Raw genomic sequence first — 23,316 nt, 5'->3', positions numbered from 1 at the left:
ATCTTCCCTCTTTCCTTTTTCACACAAGTTTGATTATCTTCCCTCTTTCCTTTTTTGGTAAGTTTCATTCATTTTTTATTAATTTCTCTCTCTTAAAAAATCAACAACTCTCATTACTTTCTCTATTCTTTATTCATCATTCATTCTTTATTATTTTCTCTCACCTATAAATTTCACAACCTACAATAATTTATTCTACTTTATTCCTTCTTTATTCCCCTTTCTTAATTTTTGTGCTAAAAGAAAGAGGAAGATATAAGGAAATAGGAGGGAGTATATCCGTGTTGAGACTGATTGAGTGAGATTTAGCCGGAGATACCAGCGTAGACTTGTTGAGTAGTGTATTGAAAATCTAAAATTGGGGTTTTAGGGTTTTACCATTTGATTCGATTTGTCAACAACCGCAACTTTCGCACCAAACCAAATAAAAATGACTGCTCAAACTCAGGAAGAACTCCTCGCTGCTCACCTTGAACAGCAGAAAATCGATGTTAATCCCAACTCTTTTTCTTTCTCTTTTTTTTTTTTTGTTATTCTGTAAATCTCATTTCATGTTTTACATAATCTTCTTGCTGGATTTTTATCTTTTATATATATACTTCTATTCTGATGTTATGATGTCCGATTTTTCATGCTTAATTATTCTCTTTTTGATTGTTAATATTTGATGGATTTTTTTTTACTTATCATAATTATTTGTACCTGTCTGATTGAAACATGGTTGCTTCAGATTTACTTCTGAAATGTTGTTGGGAGTTCAATTCTAAATGGAAATGAGATGGCGACACTGGGTGATACCGAGTCTCAGTACCACCCGGTGGCGCCCTTGCATTGTCCGATTAATTAGTGTGAAATGGTGGCAATGTTAATGAGAAGTATGTACCTTATTATTACATGTTTGCCTGTAAATATGTGAAGTATTTGGAGGATTTGTACTTTGGTATCCGATATGAATAGCTGGATAAATGTTTTGATCAGTTGAATATTGTGGAAGTTTAGAGAATGATCTTGTTTACCCATATGGCTGATGTGTTTTCTGAATTCGATGTCGGAATTTTTAGTTTAGCACTTTAGCTAGTCTTACTTTTGCTCAGTAGGACAAGGTTTTGTACATGAGGCGCAACTAACGTTGCGGCTTACTATGTAATTTTCATGTCTTCTTATTTATTTTAAAATATCCGTTGTCTTACTAAGTTACCCCAGCTTTGACCTCCTTTACATGTTAAGGCACTATCAATTCGAATGGGATATTGTAGCAGATAAATTTATTCTAAAAAGTAAAAACTACAGTATGTTCGCGAAAATAGTAGATGTGCTTATCATTGTCACCTTAATGCGCCTGCCCCTCATTTTCGAAGATTGTGATAACTACTGATTGCAAACATCTTGGTGGTTTACACCTGATTCTGGGCATGGAGGTTGTTAGCTGATTAAACAAATTGCTTACAACTTACAAGAGTTTCTGTTGCAGTTTAACTTTTATTTGATATTCTTTATTTTGGTATACTATGGATGGTTATAATTTACAAGAGCCTAAATATAAACGTGAGCTATAACTGCGTATCTGTTTGTAATTTTCGTTTGTGTCCGTTTTCTGATGTCTATTCATCATTTCCTTGAAGCATGACGAGCCTGTCGTTGAGGACGATGATGAAGATGATGATGAGGATGAGGATGACGATGATGATTTGGAAGGTATGCTGAGCTTCGTTGTGGAAGGCCTGTTAGTTGTTTGCTGTATGCCTATGTGCTATGTTCAACACGCCATATAACTTGTGAGCTGTGTGAGATACATGATATGACTTCAATTTAGGCTATAAACTTTTTCTTTCAGACGTAATTGTGATTAATAATCTGACACCAGCCTGTTGCCAAGTCTGCCTAAGATATGATACTCCCTTTAACTCTTTGGAAATGCCCCCATTTCATCAAAATACTCCTCACATATATTCAACAAATGGGGCAATTCCAAAGAGTTAGTGGGACTGTGGGAGTATGTGATTGATTAGTTTGTTCTTTGAAATATGTGGCTCTAATTTGGGTCATGATCAGAATTGCCTAAATGATTTACTAATCGTCCTTTCTTAATAAGTTCTCTTCAACCGTCTGTTATTTGGATTATAATTTGCGTAACCTAGTTGGATGTATATGAAATTATGAATGACATTACTTCATTGCTGTAACATACTAAGACGTAAAGACTTGGACAGTGAACCTCCAATTACTCAGCCTTCAAAATCATACAGTCACGCTCACCTGCATACTTCTTTGCCTCTATAGGTTCAACATTTAGGAATACAGTTTCCTGTTTTTTTGGATTTTTTTTAGTGTTATCGGTTTCATTTTCTGGTGCGCTTGACTTGCCATCAATGATACTTAAACAGCCGACAATATTGGGTTTTAATCCTCGATAAGCTTGTTGTTGAATCAGATCATTATCAAGCCCGGCGAGGATTCGTTGTGTTGTAATTCTAATTTCCTGCTCCATCATGGATTCTTAGAATTATCCTTACTTTTGTGCTTTATATTCAATATCTTGTGCTTGGGTTACAGGAGCCCTTGATGTTGATGGTTCCAGTAGGTCAAAACAAAGCCGGAGCGAGAAAAAGAGTCGTAAAGCCATGTTGAAACTTGGGATGAAACCCATTACTGGCGTCAGCAGGGTCACTGTGAAGAAGAGCAAGAATGTACGTGGATTTGTCCCTTTTAAAACTCGTACAGGAATAGTTTTTGTTTTTACCAATAAATGAAAATTAGTTCTTCTAGACAAGGGAACCTTCGATACACTCGGTGGACGGCGGGTGCATGTTATAGCATTTAGGTCCTGAGTAGACCTGACACACAGGTTATTTCAGAAAGGGTCATTAGGGGTCGGGTCATTTTGGATTCAGATTATTTGGCTTGGTTGTTATGGGTCTGGAATCTGGATGTCCTGGTCACTGGGGTTGTTTTGATTTGTGTTTATTAACGTTTGTTATTTCAAATTCGTCATTTTCATATTTGTGTCACGTTGAGTCGTTGACCATTTTCAGGCCAAGGTATTTCAAATCTGGTCCATTTGAGTTGGGTATACTTTTTGGGTTTGAGTCGGGTTAATTTGAGTTATGTAAGCTTTGACAGGCCTAGTCTTGAATAGTTTTTCCATTTTAGGCTTGTCGTAATAAAAATTAATTTAAATTTAAATTAAATATCCCAGAGAAAACATTTTGGGATTAAGGCTCTGATGCTGCTGTTGTTGTTGTTGTATCCCAGAGAAAACATTCTGAAATCTGAACCTGCCACTGACTGGGATAACGGTATTTTATTTTGTTTGGTAAATCAGATATTGTTTGTCATCTCAAAGCCCGATGTCTTCAAGAGCCCGGCATCAGACACTTATGTTATCTTTGGGGAGGCAAAGATCGAAGATCTGAGCTCACAGCTTCAAACACAGGCAGCAGAACAGTTCAAGGCTCCCGACTTGAGCAATGTGCTTTCCAAGCCAGAAACATCTGCAGTGGCTAATGATGATGAGGACGAGGACCCCACCGGAGTGGAACCCAAGGACATCGATCTGGTTATGACACAAGCTGGAGTGAGCAAGGGCAAGGCAATCCGAGCTCTAAAGGCTTCTAACGGTGATATCGTGACTGCTATTATGGACTTGACTAATTGATCAAGGATTCGACCAATCTTTGCTGATGGGTTAGTACTTGGTAGTTAGTGGAATCCTGTAACATGGGTTTGATGTTGAGAATTATTTACAAGCTGTTCATTTCTTTGAGTTGTATTAGTAAAAACGTTATATGTCGGTTTCTGTGATGAAACAAAGAACTTGTTTGATTAATGGCTTGCTGCATCTTCAATCTTCGTATGATAATAGGGCGTGGATGCAAATTCCTAAGTACGACACCACATTATCGTATACCTTAAACTTTCAAGTTTGACGAAATTGAAGTATTTTCATTAATTACACGATGTATAGTGACGTGTAAATGTAGTAGGAAATTTTCTCGGATCATGGATATGATTAAGGAAGTTGGTACAAGTACAGTTGGTTACGGAAGGGGCACAAATGTACAATCGTTTGAGGTTGACATAATTAGAGATTAGAGAACAATTTAAATGCGATACGAAGAGTAAACAAAAGGCAAATTCAATGACGGACATATTCGTCTTAAACTTAAGACGGATCAAATAGACTTATGTTGAACGAATAGGATATAAGCAAAAGGGGGAAAAAGCAAAACTTAAAACATTTCTTCTATATATATATATACCCATCACCCATTTGGTATAATAATATTAATCCGTATTAAACTTAAGTCGGACACCTCCGTCTTAGACTAGGTGAAGAAAGAATTTGGTTAAAATGTGTGAATAAAAGTCAATGGTTGAAGTGGGGCAGATTAGCAGATAGCACATTGTTTATGAATATCTGGAACGCACAGCGACCATAGTATATTTTTCACTTGTCAAAACATGATACAGATATCCTTATGGAATTTACCAAATTGGAAACGTGGTCTAAATTTTGAATAAGATGCCCATTCTGTGGACGAATTATTCAAGTCGAATGAGAATTTCTTTCTTTAGTTGCGTAACAATGCACACAAATACGTCCTTGGGAAACATTTTTTTTTTCAAGTCTTATTGGCCGTGTTTGCGGTTATTCGGTTTCACTTAAGATTGGCAAGATCGTTGTTATTCGGGTTAAAATTAATTTCGATTTTCAATTCAATTTTATTTCAGTTAGTCATCTAAAACTACGTATGCTATTTCAGGTCATTATACTTGGATCTTTATTAGATTGGATGAGTTACGAGTCATACTATTATCAAGTTGGTTATAAATCAATTGACTTATACGGAGTATATATTATACATTCAATTACAAATGTAGTAATCCAAAATATCATATCTAAAAAGAAAATAATGACAAAATCATAAAGTGAGTGTGTTACTGTGTTTTTATGAGAAAATAAAACTCCTTTAACCCGGGTCAATCCTTTCGATTAGAGTCCGACTTTAAAGTAGAGGATAGTTCAACATAAAATAAGGTTCTCGTTCAAAAACTGCTTGCTCGTAGGGATGGCAATTATGAGTCAAACCGAACCGAACCGAAGGAAAAAATCCTATCCAAACCTAACTCTTAATAACCCATACCCGATCCACAATTTAAAAACCCATATCCAAATCAACTATTGGAAAACTCGAACCAAATACAAACCCGATCCATTCGTACCAGAACCCGATCCAATCAAATATTTTTGAGAATTTAGACTTTATTGTACTTGAAATTTCAATTTTTTCGTATAAAATAAATTTTTTATATAGTTAAATCAAATTTTGGATCGGATTTTGGATTATATGGTGGATTGGGTACGGATTTGGAGCGGGTATGGATTCGGAAAAAGTATAATGGATTGGGTATGAATTCTGAAATTTTGGGTATGGATCGGGTTTGAATATGGATTTGTGATCCACTAGCTTAGTGGATCGGGTTTGAATCTTGCAAAACCCGGTCCAACCCGATCCATTGCCATCCCTACTTGCTCGCCTAGATGTATTAAGGTTCGAGTATATTTCGAATATGTCAAATTCGAATATCAATTTGGCTTGGATTAAAATCAAGTTTTGGGTACAATATAGGTTACTCATATTGTGTCTAAACTTAGATATTTTTGATCAATTTTCAGAGTTAGATGTATTACCACTCACAATTACGCCTAAAATCTGCCATGTGAAATTGATATAGAACTATAAATATGGAGCTTTTACATTTAAGTAAATCTATAAAGATCATAAAACCAAGCAATCTCCCTGAAAACTAATTAAAGTCTGCCTCTCCCTACTAACTAAAGTCCACCCTTAAACATATCAAGAACAGTTTGTAGGTGGTGAAATTCTAGTCTATGGCTCAATATATTTTACTTCTTCAGACTCGGTTATTTATTATCCTATTTCATTTTCAGTAAATAGACTATACAACCAGTTGTATTGGTTGTATAGAAAAGAACCCGAACTTTAGAATTATTTAGTTGAGCTTAGACCTATAGATTATGAGCTTTGTTTAAAAGAATCCGAACTTCATTATACAATACAAATATTAAATTTAAAAAATTATAATAAAACTCAAAAATAATATATAAGAGCTCAATTAAATTTTAATTTTTCACATCAAAATTTTTTTTTTAAAAAAAATATAAGAGCTCGAAAAAAATACACATAAGCTCAACAAGATTGATTATGCTTGTTTGTACAAGCAGTTGTATAATAGTATTTGTGTTTCATTTTGGGGGTGCTTGAGTCAATTGTTGTCTTTTTTATTTTAGGACTACATTTGATGAATAATTTGACCCGTTACACTCAATTTGGTCTACTTATCATATTATAATTGACTCTTTTCTATTTCTTTGGTCTTTGAGGGAGTAGATGATAATCTGCCTTCAAATGCAATCTGATATGAAAATTCTGATTTTACAACTCTTAAATAAACCAAAAATCTAAAACGTCCATTTTTATACTGTATATATTAAGAAGTAAACCCAAGATAAAACATCAATTCAAATATAAATAACAATTATTTCTAACATTTGTAAATACAACTTAAATAATAACCTAAAATTTAGGTGTCAAATCCACCATTTTTTTTTTTGATATTGAAAAAGGTTCCAATCGATGAGGCATTAAAAAACCAAGTCAATACAACAAGTTGATCAGCTGTTGGTTCCCTCTCATTACTTGCATTTTTCAAACCCACAATAACATCAACACACAATTTCCTCAATTTTTATGCTTCATTTTCACGCATTGATTTTTGCCTTCATTGATGATTGATCTACCCTTCCCTAAACCCACGCCCAAGGTTTCATCTTTTCAGCTCCAGGTTTGTTTTTAAAATGATTTCCTTCCTCATAGTATATATATAAATGTGTAATTGTCATTTTTTAGCGCCAAATTTTAATGGGTTAGGGTATTTGTTGTTTTTAGCCCTTGTTGTCTAATCTAGGGTTTTGATTAAGTTTTGTGAATTTAGTTGGTTCATTGATTTTGATTTTGATGTATCTATATATGAATGTATGCTTATTGGGTTGAAATAATTTGGGGATGGATATGCATGATTATGATTAATGGACCCAACTGTGAAATAATTATGAGACAAAGATATTTGATTGCTTTTCATAATTAATTTGTATAATACTAATAATAATAGTTGAAGTTGAAAGTTTGACTCTTTCAACCATATACATAATCCAAAATTAATGACAATTTGACGACCTGCTGTAGCGAGTTTAGGGAGGTTGATTATGTGCAATGTGCCTATCTTGCTGTCTTAGGGAGATTTCATGGTTCAAAACGCTGAATCTCGTCTCTGCGAGTTAAAACAAAACAAAACAATACTCTGTATATTGCTAGAGCGAGCTAATTGTGCAAATAATCTAGCATCTCAATGTTTAGTTGGTTGATTACTTTGCATATCCCGTCTTATGATTGACACGCATGCTTAATGCTATGACATTTCTGCTGGTTTTTACTAGACTAAAGTTTATCTTTTACCAGGCATATAACTTGGGTGATGCTATGAATGGTTCCAAGTATCGTAAATTCCTAAGTCATATTTGGGTTTTGACTTAAATCTAGTTTTACCATCATTTACAGGTTTCATGAGTCTGCTGAAAGATGATGTCAAGAGATGCTGCTAGCAGCAGCAGCAAAGATCAAAATAGTGGCAAGTTGGTAGATAAACTCGAAATTATCAGCAAAACCTTCAATTTAAACAAAAATCTCTCGAGGAGCTCATCTTCTTCGTCTAGAAACAGATTTATGTCGGTTGATAAGGCAAAGGTATACAATTTGAACACAAAACATGTTAACGATGATCTGACAACCAAGGATAAGAAGAAGTCGATTTGGAAAACTCTAAAGGCTTTTTCGAATGTTAAACATCGAAGGTTCAAGTGTTGCTTCACTCTGACAGTCCACTCGATAGAAGGATTGCCCTCCAAATTCAACCATCTTGGCATTTGTGTTCACTGGGAAAGAAACAAGGCAGAAGTAGTCACTAACCCAATCCAAGTGAATGCAGGAGTTGCTGAGATCGAGCAGACGTTAACTCATACTTGTTCTGTTTCTGGCAGTGCGAATGGTCGACACCATTCAGTCAAGTATGAAGCAAAACCTTTCTTACTTTATGCAACAATAGATGGCAATCCTAAGCTTGATTTCGGAAAGCATCATGTTAATCTCACCAAGCTACTTCCTTTTACATTGGAGGAGTTGGAGGATGGCAAGAGTTTAGGAACGTGGGAAACTAGTTTTAAGCTGTTGGGTGAGGCCAAAGGAGCTGCTATGAATGTAACTTTTGGATATGAGTTGGTGGGGGAAGGTACTGCTCCCGATAACAAGAATGTGCTTCAACTTTTGGACTCAAAGGCAACTACCAACAACTTTGTAAATTGTAATCGTGGTGAAGCAAAGAATTTTATTCATCGTTCGGGAAGTCTTCCTACAAGTTCAATCCCCCCGATGACATCTAGATCGATGGATGGTATAAATATTCTCCCCGAGGTACCTCCCATAAGAACTGAATTTTCAAATTCTGTTAAAATCATGTATCAAAAGTTTGACGAGGACCAAGTGGACTCTCCCATCGATGTTAAGCATGAAATTATGGGTCCTGCAGATTGCTGTGAGTCTGTAAAGCAGTCTCATGGGTCTCCATCAGGTCCATCTTTGGGACACCTTTTGAGTGAGCGTGAAGATACTGATTTTCTATTTCCTGTGAAGCGGTTGGATTTAAAAGAGAAGCCTGAATTGGATGAGAGTGGGGCAAACATCGATGATGGGGAGGAAGAAAAGAGTCGGGAAGATACAAAAGTCCATGATGATGCTGGGAACACTTTTTACGGGGAAGGCAATTCCAAAAGAAATGAAGTAATACATAATTGTAATTCTGAAGTAAAGGACATAGGTAGTAAAGAATCACTATTAGAAGATCTTGAATCAGTTCTGGGTCATGTTTCTGAACTGGAGAAAGAAGGCATGGATACTCCAGAGGCTAGAAGTGAAACAAGTGATCAGGACAACCAAATTAGCGATAATGACCTTGTATCTCTTTCCTTTAATGCTTACCTAGAACCTGAGAGTCCTAGAGAGCGTCTTTTAAGAGAGTTCCTGCAGGAAGCAGAAGCTAGTGGTTGTTCACTAATTGGCTCTGATGTTGATGACGACGATATACAAGATTTTGACTGTTATGCACCGGATATATCTGAGTGGGAAGAGTTCCCTGAGGATTATGATTCTTTACCGGTTGATGAATTGGAATATCCGAAAATTAGGGCCAAGGTGATGGAAGAATTGGAAACTCAAGAACATATGGAGGACTGGGGCTATGATGAAAAGGGTTTTCAATGTTCTCCACCACACGGCAGTGGTGAAACTTGTAGTACTTGCAGTCCTATTTATCTCCCTCCTCAAGAGTCCTCATTACCTTCTCTCGGAGATGGTTTGGGTCCAATTATTCAAACCAAGTCAGGAGGATTTTTGCGCTCTATGAACCCTGGTCTTTTCAGGAATGCTAAAAGTGCGGGTATCTTAATCATGCAGATTTCTCGTCTAGTGGTGGTCCCCTCTGAACTGGGGTCTAGTGTAATGGACGTTCTACAGCATTTGGCTTCAATGGGACTTGAAAAGTTGTCTGATCAAGCCAAAAAAATGTTGCCTTTGGAGGATATTACAGGAAACACTGTGCAAGATATGGCTTGGGAAGATGGACCTCAGTGGGCAGCCTCGAAAAGGTTTGATTTTCTTCTTCACTTTTTTTTTTGGTTAAAGAAATGAAACTAAGTTGATCCTTAGTGTAGGAGGACACGAATGTCCCAAATTTGCCGTAGAGTCAGCAAGTTATTGTCCTCGTGAAAGTAATGGGTATATCGCGCTTTCTTGAAAATGAAAGCTCAATCCTAGTTACTGCAATAGCAGAAGCTATTCCTAGTCTCCTAGGAGATATTTCAAATCCCCCGGACAGATTAAATAACATAAAGATTATCACCTCCACTTTCTTGTTCACTCTTCTACTCCGTTCACTTATAAATGAGCTTTCTACTGATGAAGGTATTCTTTTTCTGATTTATCATTTTTTTTTAGGCAAACTTCACTGCAATTTGAACAAGAAGATGACCAGAGTACATGTATTGACGAAAAAAGGGTTAGAGGATCCTCCTGTAGCCCAAAAGCATATAAATGGAGTTCGAGCCCTGTAGCAAATGACGGAGACTCAGAATATGTATCTATAGAAGACTTAGCACCATCAGCCATGGATAAGATTGAAGAATTATCTATTGAGGGGTTGAGAATACAGTCTAGCATGTCAGATGAGGACGCTCCTTCAACCATCATTGCCCGATCTACTGGAAAATTGTCAGCTCTTGAAGGGAAACGGGCACCTAAAACAAGTTCTATGGGCTTGGAGGGAGCTGCAGGATTGCAGCTTTTGGGCCTTACAGACGGTGAAACTGATGCCAATGACGGAGATGAGCTAATGAGCTTATCTCTGACGCTTGATGAATGGATGAGGCTGGATTCTGGGGAAATTGATAAAGACCAACCTAGCAAGAGGACTTCAAAGCTCCTGATGGCCCACAACGCAAAATCGACAGATTTGAATTTCCTTCATGGGAAGCAGGGTGAAGGTTTTAGAAAGTGTGGTTTGTTGGGCAATAACTTGACTGTTGCTTTCATGGTCCAACTACGTGACCCCTCGAGGGACTTTGAACCAATTGGGACACCGATGCTTGCTTTGATCCAAGTCGAAAGAACATTTGTACCTTCAAAGCCCAGGGTATACTACACAGTAGGAGTAGCAGAGGCAATGGACTATAATGATAAAGATAATAAAGAAGAGACGGAGATGGAACCTCAGGAAGTGAAAACCCAGTTCAAAATCAGTGAGGTACATGTTGCTGGTTTGGAAGCTGAACCCAGGACGAGGGAACTGTGGGGTAATGCAGCCCAGCAACAATCTGGATCCTGTTGGTTGCTGGCCAACGGGATGGGGAAGGGCAATAATAAGAACCCAATTATGAAACCCAACATCGTCAGCAAATACCCGTTGCCAGCATCGATCTCATCTCAGGCTGGTGATACACTGTGGAGTATTTCTAGTAGATATAATGGGAAAGGATTGGGTGCTCTTAATCCCCATACCAGAAACCCTAATATTATTCTTTCGAATGAAACTATCAGATTACGGTAAGAGACACAGGAAGTCAAATGTCAAATTCAGAGTTTGTTCTGGAGGTGCCTTGTATCTGACCTGTTTTGATGGTAACCGAGTTCTTGTTCGAAAATGACTGGAATAGCTGGGTTCAGGATTGTCTTCTCCCTAGTTGATACATGAAGGGTAAAAGCTTAATACCCTATACTGATTATACTTAATAATACTGTGAGGTGTACATTTATATACTTGACTTGAGATGATGTAAAGCCATTAATTGAAGATATCAATTGGGACATAATTTCCAGCTTTTTTGTGCTATTTCCTTTGGTTTGCCTCTATTTTGCTCCCCTTTTTTCTGCATTCTTACTTCGTTTGGGTTGAGGAAGCTACAAAAGATGGATGACCCATGAAAAAAAAATGCATGTAGCACACTTCAATTTGATGGGAAAGTTGGCAAAAAGAAAAATTGATGGGAATTAATCAACCAATATCGACTTGCAGGCGGGTAACGACCCTGTTTGAAAAATGACCGACTCATAATTTAAATTGATTATGCCCTTACCCTAAGATATGTCACATGGTAACCTAAATTCTTAATTTGTCTACGTACAAACTCGCACTCTTGGATTGATTACCAACAAACTGTACAGTTATTTGAGCAACAAGATTGTACAATTATTTGTAGTGTGTTTAATTCACTCTTATTTACAAAATACAACCATTTGTGAGTATTATATCCTTCTGCAACTCAATTTTGTGAAAGATTAAAATAATGTAAACATATGCTTTCAAGGATTTCCGAGTGGCATCATTACTCTTCTTTTATGGCAAATATTATTATACAATGCTACTCTTTTTTACAATCACTTGCGCACATTTTCCTTAAGAACAATGAGGTTTATTGATTTGAAAGGAGGAAGTACCATGTTTCTAGATACAAAAACATTTTCTAACCATAATATTTGATACTCTCCATTTCATGTTGTGATCTACACCAAAAATTATGTGAGGAATTTGTTCATTTACCTAAAGTCTTAGACAACGCATGGGGATCGTACTTACACTCCTAGTAGTTAACAATTAACACTCTTGCTTCGGAGCTCCATTGGTATTTGGTACCAGAGTGGCCACTTTGGAGCTTGTGGCAGTGATCGATCTTTCACCTCACTAGTGGAGAGGAAAAGCCCTATGTCGTCTCAGGCCGAAAGTACAGTCACAATGAGGAACAAGATGACGGCTAAACCAAAACAAAACCCAACAATTGTGAAGAAAGCCTGCACATGTTCAAAGAAAGAATTAGTCGGCCATTTTTCGGAACTTGATTTGTAAGGTATGTTTAGATTAAGGTGAATCTAGGTTAGAGAGCTTCACTTTTATTAGGTTCATGTCTGCATTTCTACATCACCATCATGCAACTCAGTCCAAACTCCAAACAAAGCTGTGGAGTTTTGACAAAAAAACAGGAGATCACCTTTGTCCGTGACTCGAATTTGAATTTGACAGTAAACCATGATAAGCCTTTGTCCACAATTGGTGCAAGAGCGAGCGCACTGCAAACAAAAACCCACTTTGATGAGACAACTGAGATCTACTATGCCTCAGATCAACTTTGACAACAATCAGCTAAAGTTTGATAAAATATTCAACAGTCCTAAAAATTATGACATCTTCACCTACCACAAAATTAGCCTGCAAAGCCTTAGTTTCAAATATATTTGCAATCAGGTAATATGAACCAAATGGTTTGAAACAGTTGATGTAACGTAAGACGATGAAATAAAAGAACAAAAAAGTAACAAGATAAAAAGAACAATAATAAAAAAAACCCTATAGAAATTGCCCTGCTGTTCTAAAGAGTGAAATGCCTTTTGGAAGGGAAGACAAAAAAGTGTAGAAAACCTTTTGAGAAGAGTTGAATGCCGGTTTAAATGAGAAAAAGTGAGGAAACTTAATTGATTCACAAAACCTGACATCATCTTTTCTGCTAACAATTGCAAATTGCAATGAACATAGATAGATAGAAGTATAGAACGGTTACCCTGCTGCTCTAAAGAGTTTAGTGACTTGACTTCCCGCCCACACCATGGCCATTACTTTTAGAAATCTGCAATTCACCAATAAGCAAAACAAATAATGAGACAAGCTTTTAAGAATGAATAAATACGACAAGAAGTTCTAAATTGCAAAGAACATTTCAGGTATATTTCAGTAATTACCTTGAAACAGCAGCAAGATAACCCATTTTTCCAGGCGCAGGAGCAAAATAAAACCTGAAGCAAATTATTTATTCCAATGTCAGCACTCAGCAATTTGATATTCAATACTCCAACAGTCCTCCCCAACTTATGGTGTCTAAAAATACTAACAATTGGAACTTGTGCACTAACTTATACAGAGAATATAAGAGAACCCACTCATTGTGAAGAGCAGAAATCATGAGCAAGGATATTTGAAAGGCAGAATTTCAATCCAATCTTCACCTACCACACGGCGAGAAATGTAGTAAGATAGTAGGCTGTATTCAGCAAACCATATGACAATACTCCTGAAGCTCCGTATCTCTTTAATTGCTCCAGTAGTCTGAATAGTTCAATAAAAAAGAACTATTATTAGCAAAAGAAACGATACCGAAAGCAGTAAACTTGAAATGTGTTGAACTATCAAACTACTAACTGATGCTATCAGCTAATAACTTATAAGTAAACAAGAAAACTTAATGGTCTCACGCTCTATCCCTGCACTTAAGCATGATGGCTTTGATTATTCTGGTTTCACTCTAAAACAAACTGTTTGATCAGCTTTGTCACAAAATCCTTCAGCTACAAACAGCCACTGATTCATTATTTTTTGTAAACTGCCCGTTTGACTTTAATGCATTGTTTGGATACAGAAGTATGAGGAAGAAGGGGAGGGTGTTTGGTGTTGCCCTCCTGAATTTTTCCTATGTTGAAGGAAATTTATTTTGGCTTATAGGAGAGAAAATGAGGCATCCATTTTCCCTCCCCTCCATTTCCCTTCAAATCCCAGCGTCCAAACACAGGATAAGTCTCACCAAACACCATAAAGGAGGGCAACACCAAACACCTGGAAAAATGGGTGATTCTAACACAGGGTTGAAGTTTTATCCATAACAAAAGGCAGCATCTGTTGAGAAGGTGATTCTAATAAGCTGATTGTTTGATCAATTTATTGACCCTGGAATGAAATTACTCTAACCACGGCATTAAATCCAAGTTTTGGACTTGATCTCGGAATCTGTTATCATGTCCTAATTTTGGTTGTTGCGCCACAAATGCAACAGAACACTTTAAAATGCGGTTGTTGTAACCTTCAAAACCTTGATAACTTGGGCGTGATACGGTGTCAGCACCCAGGTATGATATAATGATTCCAACTACGAAAACTACCAGTCTATTTGACAAAACATCTATTTGACAAAACATAAAGCTTACATTCCAGAGAGCAAACAAATATTTAAAACACAACGATTACAGCTCGGGTGGTCGACTGACACTCTAGAATAAAGGAAAGTTCTCAATTCCAATGTGTTTGTTCAGAATTTAATTCACGCTTAAGGCAGCTTCAGAGGTAGGATATTCATTATCATGTTTTTTCCCTGAGTTTTCTATCTTTCATTTAGTATAATAGCACCTAATTACAAGCATAGAGAAAAATATTGCTAAAAAGATGTAGTATCATGCAGATTTGAATCTTTGTGGGCTGTGGCATACTGTTTTACATCTCTTTCCACGATTATAATCAGGAAGTATACATTATAAAACAGGCACACATAAGAAGTGATTAGCATAAGCTAGAAGCAGCATAGAATGTCGCGGCCACAGGCTTACATGGAGTGAACTCTCAAACTAATATTGAAATCTAATACTTATAAACCAATTGAATATAGTACTTGGTGGTTGACCATGATTGTTTCTGATGAGTGTCTTCCATTTCCACTGAATCTGAAAATCCCAAATCTGATTTTAGATAGATCCGACAACACAAGAATAAAAGGTGTAAATGAAGAGAAATGCCATAATTTCTACCTTCCCGTTCTGGTGGATAGCTCTGAGAATCTGATATGCCATTAGCCTAAATATATAAAGATGAGAAATCATACATCAAGCAACAATTATAACACTATTCTTTCAAGATGTGGAGTGAATGTGGATATAAACATATTGTTTTCTTTATAATGAGAGAACGATATATAGCAATGAGCCAATGAAACAGGTCATGCATACTAATCACATATTGTTGCTCAAAGTTTCACCTTCTAGACAAACCACAGCTGTATAGATTTTTAATTCTCATTACACTAGATCTCAGTTTCGGTGGTTGCAGTTTGACCTCAGTCGTTGTGCCATAATTGATGGATATGCATTTAAGGACACGATGATCAATCTTCATTGATGGATAAAAGTTCGACGTGGGTGAGAGCCCAACCACGGTTATAAATCATTCCCACTTCTTAGATTTTCCATGTGGGACACTCAACGAGTCAACGGACACTTCTACCACTTAGCGTGTCTGTGTTACTGATGAGCTCCTATTTCTACTACATTTTGGCATCATTTTGAGCTCATTTGGGAGCACTTGGTAACGGTTTTTGACGTTATTTAGCCAATTCCATATGTTTCACCATTTAGCGTAATTTCAAGTGAAGATTAAGAAGCCAAAAGATCGAGAGAAGTGTCCAAGGAAGAGCCAAGAACAAGCTTGAAGAAATGCAACAAGAAAGCCTTCCAAAGGATCAAAGGAAGAACGAAAGGAAGACGCACTCCAGCAAGAAGAAAGCCGCACGGTGCGAGTTTCTCTCGCTCCGAACTCGCACCGTGCGAGTTTTCTGGGTTTGATGGCGTTTGTTAGCGTTTTGTATTACGGGCCTTCCCCTTTATTAAGCCCATTAATTATTAGGTTTCGGGAGATATAAATAGGAAGTTTGCAATTAGGTTAATCATCTTTTGTTCACTTTAATTAATCAAGGTTGTAATTTGGGAATATTTTCATCTTTTGAATTGGGTTTTAGATCTAATTATGGAGAACTAATCTCCTATCTTAATCCGACTCAAGGCTTAATCTTTGGTTGTAAGACCCTTTAATCCTTCCTTAATTTTCATTATCATTGTTAATCCTTTTGTGTTTATTGTTTGAATTTTGGAATCCTTGTTTATATTGAGTAATTAAGTGTGATTTCCTTGTTGCTTAATTAATCAAGTTCCTTAATTTATTGTTGTTGGGATTATTAAGTGTGATTTCCTTGTAATCTCATCTTTGCAACACCTTGTTATTATGCTAATGAATGTGATTTCTTCTTGGCTTAATTAGCAAGTAAAGGATTAACTTGTAATTAGGCATTAATTGTGATTTCATTGTGTCTAATTACCTCTATTGAATCTCTTGTGCTCATATCTTCTTGTTAATTTGACCAATGTATGTAATTTCTACTTGGTAGAATTGATACTACAACAACAACAACATCAGAGCCTTAATCCCAAAATGATTTGGGGTCGGCTGACATGAATCATCCTTTCGAACCGTCCATGGGTGAACGCACGCCTCAAAATGCAAATAAAAAAAGGGAAGATGAAAAACAAAAAGGAAGAACGAAAATGTAATGGAAAGTCAAGGTAAACTTAGGGGTTTTAAAATCGAATTCCGTCTTTCTTTTATAAAAACTTAAAATTTAAATCGAGAGTAACGATTAAAACGATTTTTAAAAACCGAAATAGAGTTAAGGCTCCGGAATGAACCAGGTAGAATCTATAAGAAAGTGGTTGGTGAAAAAGTGTAATAAAGGAGAGAAAAATAAATAATTTAATTTTTTTAAATTAAATAAAAACACATTAAATCTGTCAAAAAAAAAAAATTAGGAATTCTTCTTCCAACTCGTCCCAGAATGAAATTAAATTAAATAAAAACACATTAAATCTGTCAAAAAAAAAAAAAAAAAAAAAAAAAACTAAAAATCTACATGTATCCTTTCCCTCCATTGTGCCCTCTCCGTCACCATACTCTCCTCAAGCCCCAGAACTCTCATATCGTGCTCTATCACTCTCAACCATGTCTGTCTCGGTCTTCCCCTGCCTCTAGGGACCTTTTCTGTTCTCCAAGTATCGAGTCTCCTAACTGGTGCGTCCATAGGTCTCCTTCTCACATGGCCAAACCATCTTAGTCTGTTTTCCATCATCTTGTCCTCTATTGGCGCCACTTTTACCTTTTCCCTAATCACCTCATTCCTTAACCGATCTTGCCTTGTATGTCCGCACATCCACCTCAACATGCGCATCTCCGCCACACTCATCTTTTGAATGCGACAATGCTTCACGGCTCAACACTCGGAGCCGTAAAGTAGGGCAGGCCTAATTGCCGTGCGATAAAATTTTCCCTTTAATCTTTGGGGCATATCTTTATCGCATAGAAACCCTGAAGCACTCTTCCATTTCAACCATCCCGCTTTAATTCTGTGAGCCACATCTCCGTCTAACTCCCCATCTTTTTGAATAATAGATCCTAGATATCCGAAGAAATCCGAACCCTCAACAACATTCCCATCGAAAATAATACTCCCCGCCTCTCGTCGATCTCAACCCCGCCACCTTAGTGAACGACACCTCAAATACTCGCCTTACTCCCGGCACCAACCCACGAGTCTCTAAAGTCCGCTCCACAATTCCAACTTTCTCTCCACCCCCTCTTTTGTCTCATCAATCAACACAATATCATCAACAAACATCATACACCAAGGGATGTCGTCCCGAATATCCCTTGTCAACTCATCCATAACTATAGCAAAGAGAAAAGGACTAAGTGCGGAACCTTGATGCACCCCGATGGTAATAGGAAATTCTTCCGTTCTCCCAACATTAGTGCGGACACTTGCAGACTAGCCCCCCATACATGTCCTTTATGAGGTCAATATATTTTCGCGACACACCCTTTCTCGCCAAAGTCCACCAAAGTACTTCTCTTGGTACCCTATCATATGCCTTTTCCAAGTCAATAAAAACCATATGTAAGTCCTTCTTCTTGTCCCGATGGTATTCCATCAACTGTCTCATGATAAAAATCGCATCCATAGTCGATCTCCCGGGCATAAATCCAAATTGGTTTTCTGAGATGTCTACACATCTCCTAAGCCTTTGCTCGATAACCCGCTCCCATAACTTCATCGTATGACTCATAAGTTTAATTCCCGATAATTGGAACACTCTTGAACATCACCTTTGTTCTTGTACAAAGGGACAAGAGTGCTTCTCCTCCAAGCCGATGGCATCTTGTTGCTCCTCCAAATCTTGTTGAAGAGCATGGTTACCCATTCGATCCCTTTCTCCCCGAAGCACCTCCAGACTTCTATGGGTATACCATCCGGTCCCTCTGCTTTCTTTGACCTCATCTTCCTTAACGCCTTTCTAACTTCACTCTTTTGTATTCTACGCACAAATTCCCGATTCACCATGCTTGGTGTTACCTCTACATCCCCAAAACCTTGTTCCTGATGTTCATTGAATAAATTATCAAAGTAAGAACTCCATCTAGCCTTTATTTCGTTATCCTGAACGAGAACCTTGTCGTCCATATCTTTCACACACCTAACTCTCCCAATATCTCTCGTCTTTCGGTCCCTTATGCGAGCCAATTTATAGATATCCTTCTCTCCTTCTCTCGTGTCCAACCTGGCATACACTTCTTGGTTAACTTTTGCCCTCGTATCCCGTACGGCCTTTTTAGCGGCTCGTCTAGCCTCCTTGTACTTTTCAAAGTTCTCATCACTCATGCATTTCCCCAGAACCTTATAGCATTCACGTTTAGTCTTTATCGCTTGTCTCACCACATCATTCCACCAAGATGTGTCCTTACTTGATGGTCTATTCCCTTTAGATTCCCCTAACACCTCCCTCGCCAAATCCTTTACAACATGCTCCAATTTATCCCACGTTGCATCAATATCTTTCTCCTCGCAATCCGACCAAATATCGCTCCTTCCAACCTTATCCAAAAACGCTTGTTGGTTTCCCCCTTGTAGCTTCCACCACTTGATCCGTGCCTCGCCGATTATCTTTCTCTTCCTCAAGTCTCTCTTACCCCGAAAATCAAGAACCACTAGTCTATGTTGTGTTGCGGCACTTTCCTTGGGTATGACCTTGCAATCGGTGTACTCTTTCCTCCACACATTCCTTACCAAAAGAAAGTCAATCTGACTAGCATTACCTCCACTTCTATAAGTCACCAAATGAGAATGTCTTTTCTCGAACCAAGTGTTCATTACACCCAAGTCATATGCCAAAGCAAAATCCAATATGTCACTTCCTGCTTCATTTCTCTCCCCGAACCCAAAACCCCCATGAATGTTCTCAAAGCCAACTCGACTAGTACCCACATGCCCATTGAGGTCACCACCAATGATCAATTTCTCTCCAATAGGGACTCGTTCTACAACCTCTTCCAAATCTTCCCAGAAGGCTCGTCGAAAAGAAGCATCCAAACCTACTTGAGGTGCGTAAGCACTTATAACCGTCACCACCTCATCCCCGACTACAAGCTTAATGCTCATAATCCTATCACTCTTTCTCGATACTTCTACCACATCATCAATGTAATCTTTATCAATGACAATACCCACTTGGTAGAATTGATAAGTTGGGTTATTTGATTAAGTGTGATTTCCTTGTCATTTGGCCATTACTAAGGAGATTTAGAAGATTTATCTTCACAATAGAGTGATAATATATAATCGAAGGATTGATTGAGGGGTTTTGTCAACTAAAGTGTCAAACTTTGGGTCGGGTTAAGTCTCTCTTAATATTGATTAATTTCCATCTTAAACTCTTGATTGTTTACTTGCCTTGCACTCTTGTTTGAATTTCCCCCCTTTTACATAATTGTTGCTACTTCTTTACAATTGTTCTAATTACTCTTTTAATTTCACTTTTGCAAAACCCATCTTCTCTTGGGTTCAATCCCTTGCTTGCTATTTTACTAGTTTATAATTAGTGCTAATTAGTGTGTTTAGTGGTATATAAATTGTTAATTTGACCGTCTTTTAGTGCGACATTTTAGGCGTGTCAGTTACACACTCACACTAACATAACATTCCAAAATATGTGTGCGACACTTAACAAATCAAGTACAATTTTTTTTTTATTAATATTTTTAGTTTGGACACTTATTGACACTCGAGGAAACTCCAACTCAACATAATATAAATATCATATGATGTAATTTAAAGACATTTTATGATAAAACATGATTATAAAACATGATTATTTTTTGTACACAACTTACTTCTTTATACGTTGGAATATGGGTTATTATTAATCTAACCGTTAGGTTTTAATTAATTAGCATCTACGATATAACTTGAATTTTTATTTAAATTTAATATAAAATACTTTTACAGATATAATATTGTACTTATATAACTATAAAATATACAGTATATTTTATTAAACTTAGAAAATATGTCCACGTGTCCAACATTTCATGGGATGCCGTGTGTCCACTTCGTGTCTGTGTTTATGTTAGTGTATGTTTCAGTGCTACCTAGCTCAACACCGCAAATTTGAAACAGGTCATATATATGCGTACAAATATCTAAACGTATCCGCCAACAGAGATAGGCTTCCTTAAGTTCCTCCTGGATTTCCAAGTTGGAATTATTCAATTTTAAGCATTAAGTTGGCACATAATGTCTCCACTCTCCAAAATTCAAGCTAAGGGGTATTTAAAGTACAATAGTATGCATATCTATCTTTTATTCAATAAAAGTCTCCCTTTTGGTGAGAATCGTTTTTCCGTCCCTTATTTCGGGGTTTTTCCATTTATTCATGGGTTAGTTTCATCAGTAATATAGTCAAGAGTAGTTCGTTGATGGTTTGCAGCGTGTTCTTTCAAAGGGTAAAAGTGATTTGTCAACGATCTTTGGAACCAGTCAGAGGTAAATTTTATCTCATTAATCAAACGAAGGATCCCCTCAAAAGCTACATGAAGATAGCGATAATAAGACGAGCCGAATTGTCAGATGCTGTTTTGAGATCCCTAGTTTATAAGAAAATTATTTTTCTTTGGCTTCCATTAGATTTGTTTTCGATTATAATTATTCTTTGTAAGTGACGTATGACGTTCTATTAATGAATTGTTCTTTTTTCTAAAAAAAAAAGTACAATGCAACCATTAAATTAAAGTCCTTTTTCCTCTTATTTTCATAGATATTTGCTCTCTTCAATCAACAACCACATTACCTCAATGCCTCAACAGCTCACGCATAAGGTATGTAAATTGGTTGCATCTAATTCTTCCGTTTATTGTGGTCATGAGGCTCTAATACCACATGCGAAATCATCTCAACCAAAAGCTTAAGCTTATAATTGTAGCCCAATCAATGGTTCTATTCTTGATAAAGAACATGTTATTCCATCATCATCATCAAATTTCTAAGGTGGAGAAAGCCAGAAATATAAGAATATAAGCATGACTCTCAATTGAAAATGACAAAGCAAGATATGCATGTTATTAAAGTAGCTCCAAATCAAAGCGATACTATAAATTGAAGCGTGCGAGAATAATTTGAAGACAACGTACGATATTCTACGAAACGAGTATCGGAATTCATAAAATAAAACCGAAAACTAACCGTATAGTGGACGCCATTGTTGGGATTTATAGAAGAATAATGATGATAAATACGAGAATCCCAATACAAATTGGGGGTGAAATTGAGGTGAGATTTAATAACCCTAGGACTGCCAATTAAACAATTAACAACTAAATTGTTGCTTCCTTTCAATTCATCCAACCCCTATATTAAAAAAAAAAAAAAAAAAAAAAAAAAAAAAAAAATTAGAGTGAAGGAATTAGTGTAAGAAAGGAAAAATGTGAAGTAAAATGTTGTAACAAGAGTGAGGAAGAAATTACCAGGTTAGGAAACGACGATGAAATGGAGCATGTTCTGGTAATGGAGATTGACATGGGAACTTCTTTAGAAGGAAGTCTGGATATCCATTGATATGGAACAAGCAAGAGTAGACATGTCACCAACAATCCGACCCAAAGAGTACCAAAAAAAAAAAAAAAAACAATCCGACCCAAATGACTCTACCCGAAGAAGCTAACCCGAGACTCGAATTGTGACCTAATGAGTACTAGACCCGGTAATCGGGTGAGTTGGGTTGGGTTCGGGTTGGGCTAGTTCGGGTCGGGTTATTTCGGGTTTGTCAAATTTTTGGGTTAGACCCTGTTCTTTTGGACTTAATTTTGCTGAGTTGTTGAACTGAACTTAACTTTTACGACCTGAATTAAACTAAACTTGAGCTGAATTGAACTGAACTTAAAAAAGCTAAACTGAACTTATAAGTGTTGAATTGAACTTATAAGAGGTGAATGAACTTATAAGAACTTAACCGTTCTTAACTGAACTTATAGAATTATAGGGTCTTAACTTTTCTGAACTTCCGGGTTCGAATCTCCCTAGAGGAAGAGACTTGGCCACATGTCTTCCAGTGAGGGGTAACCCCGTGGATTGAGCTTACATGGTACAAAAAAACTTTTCTAAACTGAACGTGCCTTAACCTAAATTAACTTAATTTAATTAACATTATTATTATTATTATTATTATTATTATTATTATTATTATTATTATTATTATTATTATTATTATTATAAATCGGGGCTACTTTTATTAAAAACAATGTCAAAGTTTACAAGAAATTAGTGGGCAGTCGAGATATTATCTAGGCGCCCACTTCTTTAGCGATAACAAAGCTAAGTCTAGTAAAAATATAAGCGCCAGCACGAAGCCCAGCATCCTGAGATACAGAGAATTCCTTAATCCGCTTAATCCATTCCATCGAAACAAACGTTAGATTTAGAGGCATTCATATTATACTAGGTGTTCCGGGTGTAATTCCGGAGCAGGATTGTGACCACTTGAGCTTGTAGAATGATGTCGTTGCTCGTCTCTTCCTTTTACTCTTTCCTGTAAAGATGAACAAACTGAGGGCTCGGCTTGGGGCCGAGCGTACTCACTCCGACGCTCAAGTCAGTAAACTTAGAGAGATAAGTTGTATGTTTAACTTGGCAAAGTATATTGTAGAGAGATAAGAGAGTTTTATATTAGA

At 36.9% G+C, this 23,316-nt stretch overlaps 3 protein-coding genes across 3 annotated transcripts; 2 read left to right on the top strand and 1 right to left on the bottom strand.

Annotated features, from left to right (window-relative positions):
- The first annotated feature begins 281 nt into the window (after nucleotides 1-281).
- LOC141647900 (nascent polypeptide-associated complex subunit alpha-like protein 1) lies at nucleotides 282-3,826 on the top strand. The gene is made up of 4 exons (XM_074456267.1): nucleotides 282-490; nucleotides 1,623-1,695; nucleotides 2,554-2,687; nucleotides 3,323-3,826. The coding sequence occupies exons 1-4, from the start codon at nucleotides 431-433 to the stop codon at nucleotides 3,653-3,655; spliced, it is 600 nt and encodes a 199-aa protein (XP_074312368.1). The 5' UTR covers nucleotides 282-430; the 3' UTR covers nucleotides 3,656-3,826.
- A 2,726-nt stretch (nucleotides 3,827-6,552) lies between these two features.
- Nucleotides 6,553-11,519, top strand: LOC141647898 (protein PLASTID MOVEMENT IMPAIRED 1-RELATED 1-like). The gene is made up of 3 exons (XM_074456265.1): nucleotides 6,553-6,867; nucleotides 7,641-9,778; nucleotides 10,128-11,519. Exons 2-3 carry the CDS (start codon nucleotides 7,662-7,664, stop codon nucleotides 11,233-11,235), a joined length of 3,225 nt encoding a protein of 1,074 aa, XP_074312366.1. The 5' UTR covers nucleotides 6,553-6,867; nucleotides 7,641-7,661; the 3' UTR covers nucleotides 11,236-11,519.
- A 466-nt stretch (nucleotides 11,520-11,985) lies between these two features.
- On the bottom strand, nucleotides 11,986-22,221 carry LOC141647899 (uncharacterized). Its single transcript, XM_074456266.1, has 9 exons — nucleotides 22,114-22,221; nucleotides 21,833-21,997; nucleotides 15,246-15,291; nucleotides 15,110-15,161; nucleotides 13,684-13,779; nucleotides 13,416-13,469; nucleotides 13,238-13,303; nucleotides 12,671-12,749; nucleotides 11,986-12,473 (listed from the first exon to the last, which is right to left on the bottom strand). The coding sequence occupies exons 1-9, from the start codon at nucleotides 22,165-22,167 to the stop codon at nucleotides 12,396-12,398; spliced, it is 690 nt and encodes a 229-aa protein (XP_074312367.1). The 5' UTR covers nucleotides 22,168-22,221; the 3' UTR covers nucleotides 11,986-12,395.
- Between the last annotated feature and the right edge of the window lie 1,095 nt (nucleotides 22,222-23,316).

Source organism: Silene latifolia, chromosome 3 (genome assembly GCF_048544455.1).
Source record: "Silene latifolia isolate original U9 population chromosome 3, ASM4854445v1, whole genome shotgun sequence".
NCBI lineage: Eukaryota > Viridiplantae > Streptophyta > Magnoliopsida > Caryophyllales > Caryophyllaceae > Silene > Silene latifolia.
The sequence above is the reverse complement of the archived record's forward strand: the minus strand, read 5'-3'. Positions and strand labels throughout refer to the sequence as shown.